At 37.9% G+C, this 3025-nt stretch overlaps 1 protein-coding gene across 1 annotated transcript in view; it reads left to right on the top strand.

Annotated features, from left to right (window-relative positions):
• Positions 1-3025, top strand: part of LOC122257185 (uncharacterized) — a 17052-nt gene extending 14027 nt beyond the window's left edge. Inside the window, exons 6-10 of the mRNA XM_086549910.1 lie at positions 1-73; positions 555-659; positions 1240-1316; positions 1539-1628; positions 1856-3025. The exon at positions 1-73 is cut by the window's left edge and continues 11 nt beyond it. Of these exons, the coding sequence (XP_086406036.1) occupies positions 1-73; positions 555-659; positions 1240-1316; positions 1539-1628; positions 1856-2066 (556 nt within the window). The 3' untranslated portion in view covers positions 2067-3025. The remainder of the gene's footprint in view (positions 74-554; positions 660-1239; positions 1317-1538; positions 1629-1855) is intronic.

The raw sequence follows: 3025 nt of genomic DNA, 5'->3' as shown, positions 1-3025 counted from the left end.
CAAGAAGTTTAAGCGGCGTGAGGAGTTCATTCCAGCTGGTTTGGAGATCTTCAGCCCTGGTGACCGAGACAAGGTAAAGATGACAAGTGAAATAGAGAGACATGTGGACTTTTTGACTTTGACATGTGGAGTGAGTGACGGTGGGGGGAGGGAGGGAGGGAGGGAGGTAGGGGGGGGGGGTGAGTGAGATAGACAAGGGGGAGAGGTAGGAACAAGGAGGGTGCGGGCCTGCGGCGGGGAGAAGAGGTGAAGAGAAGTGGAGAATGGGAGAAGAAGGAGAGTGAGAGAGAGGGAGGGAGGGAGAGAGAGAGAGTGAGAGAGAGGGAGAGTGAGAGAGAGAAGGGGGGAGGGATGGAGGGAGAAGAAGAAGAAGAAGAGAGAGAGAGAGAGAAAGAGAGACGGTACCGAAATACGAAATCAAACTAATCATACAATCCCAATAACATTAAAAAGAAAAAGGAAAAAAATAAGCCAACTAACAACCATTCCACCATAACAAGAGAATACTAACCCCCCCCCCCCCGCTTTCTTCTTCATCAATCTATTAACTGCAGATCGATCGAGCAATTCGCTATGTGGACTACCTCCTCAGACTCCATAACCAGCGCCCTGTCCCTCTCCACCTCTACGAATTCTACAACGGAACCACTTCGTCTAAAGTAAGTTCATTTCTTTCATTGGTATTGTTATTGTTATTGTAAAATAGTTTTAGTTGGTGTGGTAGTGTTGGTAGTGATGTTTTTTTGTTTTTTTTGTTTTTTCTTTCTTTCGTTTTGTTGATATTATCACTTTCGTTGTTTTTATATTTATTAACACTTATATGATTATTAGCATTACTACTTCTACTACTGCTACGATAGCTGCTTCTGCTATTGTTACTATTACTGCTACAGCCACCGCTATTACTATTATTTTCATGATAGCTGTTATCTTTCTTTGTTGTTATCATTATATCATCATTAATATTGTTATGACCACAACAACAAAAACGGTAATATAAATAATAAAGGTGATGATCATGTTTTAGCAGTAACAATAGCAGTAGTAATTGTGATTAAATATACCCGCTTGAAATTCAGAGTAAAGGTCAAAATTTAATTCAAAACAGCATATACAAGTAACGAATGACATCAACATAAACAATAACAAAAGAAACTCAACGCACGATCAGGTAACAACAAAATGGCGGAAACATCCACTTGTTACTGTTACAATCAATCCGTTTTCTTTAACTCGCAGATGTCGGTTGTGCCGTGTAAAGAAGGGGAAACTAAACAACAATGTGATAATAGGGTTGATGTGATGAATAAGTACAGGTAAGAAATTAAGTATGCTCTTTAATCATTCTAGATATTGGTAAATTAATGTCTTTTTATTTACGAGAACATCATTCTTTTATTCTAATTGATAACGGTAAAGATATATATTCAACTTCGTGTGAATATCCATCTACCTAGCTTATGATATTGTTGTAAATCGTGTTCAAAGACATTCTTCATTGACATATACGTTATCTTTGATTATCTTTATCACCAAAGCCCCAAGACGAAAACGAAAGAGGGAACAGAAGAAAAGAAAACGGGAAAGAAAGAAGAGGAGGAAGATTTTAGTCACACAGGCATGCAAAGGTGAGAGGGATCCTGGCTATGGGATTCGATTGTGTTGTATTGCGGTGTGGTTTTCGTTTTTTTTTTTTTTTCTATGGTTGGATTTTGCCAGTTCGTTATATATGTATATATATATATATATATATATATATATATATATATATATATATATATATATATATATATACACACACACACACTTACATACATAAGAAATGAATTCATCGCAAGTACAACCACTCACACAGGTTTGCCGAAACGAAAGTGGGAGGAGCTGTCACCAGCGTCTTCGCGGGCCTCGTGAAGATGTTCTCGAAGGACCCTTTGGATGAAACCCTGAGGGATCCCTCGAACTTCAAACCCCTTTACATACAGCAAGTGACAGGATCTCCAGTGGACGCGAGGCAACTCATCAAAGATTTCGATCCTGCGAAAACTCTCGCCAAAAGAGGGCGGTGAGATCAGTGGGACTCGAGGATCTATAAGGAATCAGAGGACTATGAAAGGGAGAGCGAAAAGTGTAAACAAAAAAGGATCGGAAAGGTTTCGATGTAGTGAGATGGTGAGGGCAAGAATAGGATGAGGGGATGAAGAAATGAGAGGGGGAGTGAAAGAGAAAAGGAATTAAAGCAGTGAGAGGTGGAGGAGGAGGAGAGAGGAGAGGAGAGTGAAAGACAGAAAGATTTAAAGCATGAGAGGATAAGGAGGAGGAGAGTGAAAGAAAGAAGGATTGAAAGCAGTGAGAGGATGAGGAGGAGAGAGGAGAGGAGAGTGAAAGACATAAGGATTTAAAACAGTGAGAGGATGAGGGAGAGAGAGGAGAGGAGAGTGAACAAACGAGAAGAATTGAAAGCAAGCTGAGGATAGAAAGAAATGTGAAGATATGTATGAAGTATTGAAGAAAGGAAAGAGAAGTGGAAAAGGATAAAGATATTCTCAGTGGTTCGACAAAGACAGATAAAAAAAACATATTAGAAAATAAAGGTAAACAAACAAAGATACCATACTATACTTCAAAAAAATATTTCACATTTCCATATAGTTTAATACTATTTTTCAGGAACAGATGGTTACAGAAAATAAGAAAATAAGATGAAACGGAAATGAAGAAAGAAGAGAAAGGAGAGACAAGAAAAGAAAATGAATGAGGTTTTATAGTAAAAAAAAAGACGTTATTTTTTCCACGAATTCGGCATAGAAAATATTAAATGTCGATCAATCAGGAAATTTATAGTCATTTTGGCCAAAGTTTCAAGCAACAGAAGGGTTACTATATGCCATATTGTATTAGTCATTAGAATCATTTCTGTTCACATTTGTGTGTGCTATTTTTAATGTTGATTTGGTTGTTATGTGAACTTGGCGTGTACCAAATACTTGTGTTATATTTATCTGAATGAATGTTGGTTTATATATAC

The sequence above is a fragment of the Penaeus japonicus genome, unplaced genomic scaffold (assembly GCF_977035675.1).
Source record: "Penaeus japonicus unplaced genomic scaffold, GWHDUDI00000001_assembly GWHDUDI00000002, whole genome shotgun sequence".
Lineage (NCBI taxonomy): Eukaryota > Metazoa > Arthropoda > Malacostraca > Decapoda > Penaeidae > Penaeus > Penaeus japonicus.
Note: the sequence above shows the minus strand (reverse complement) of the source record. Positions and strands in the feature narration are given on the sequence as shown.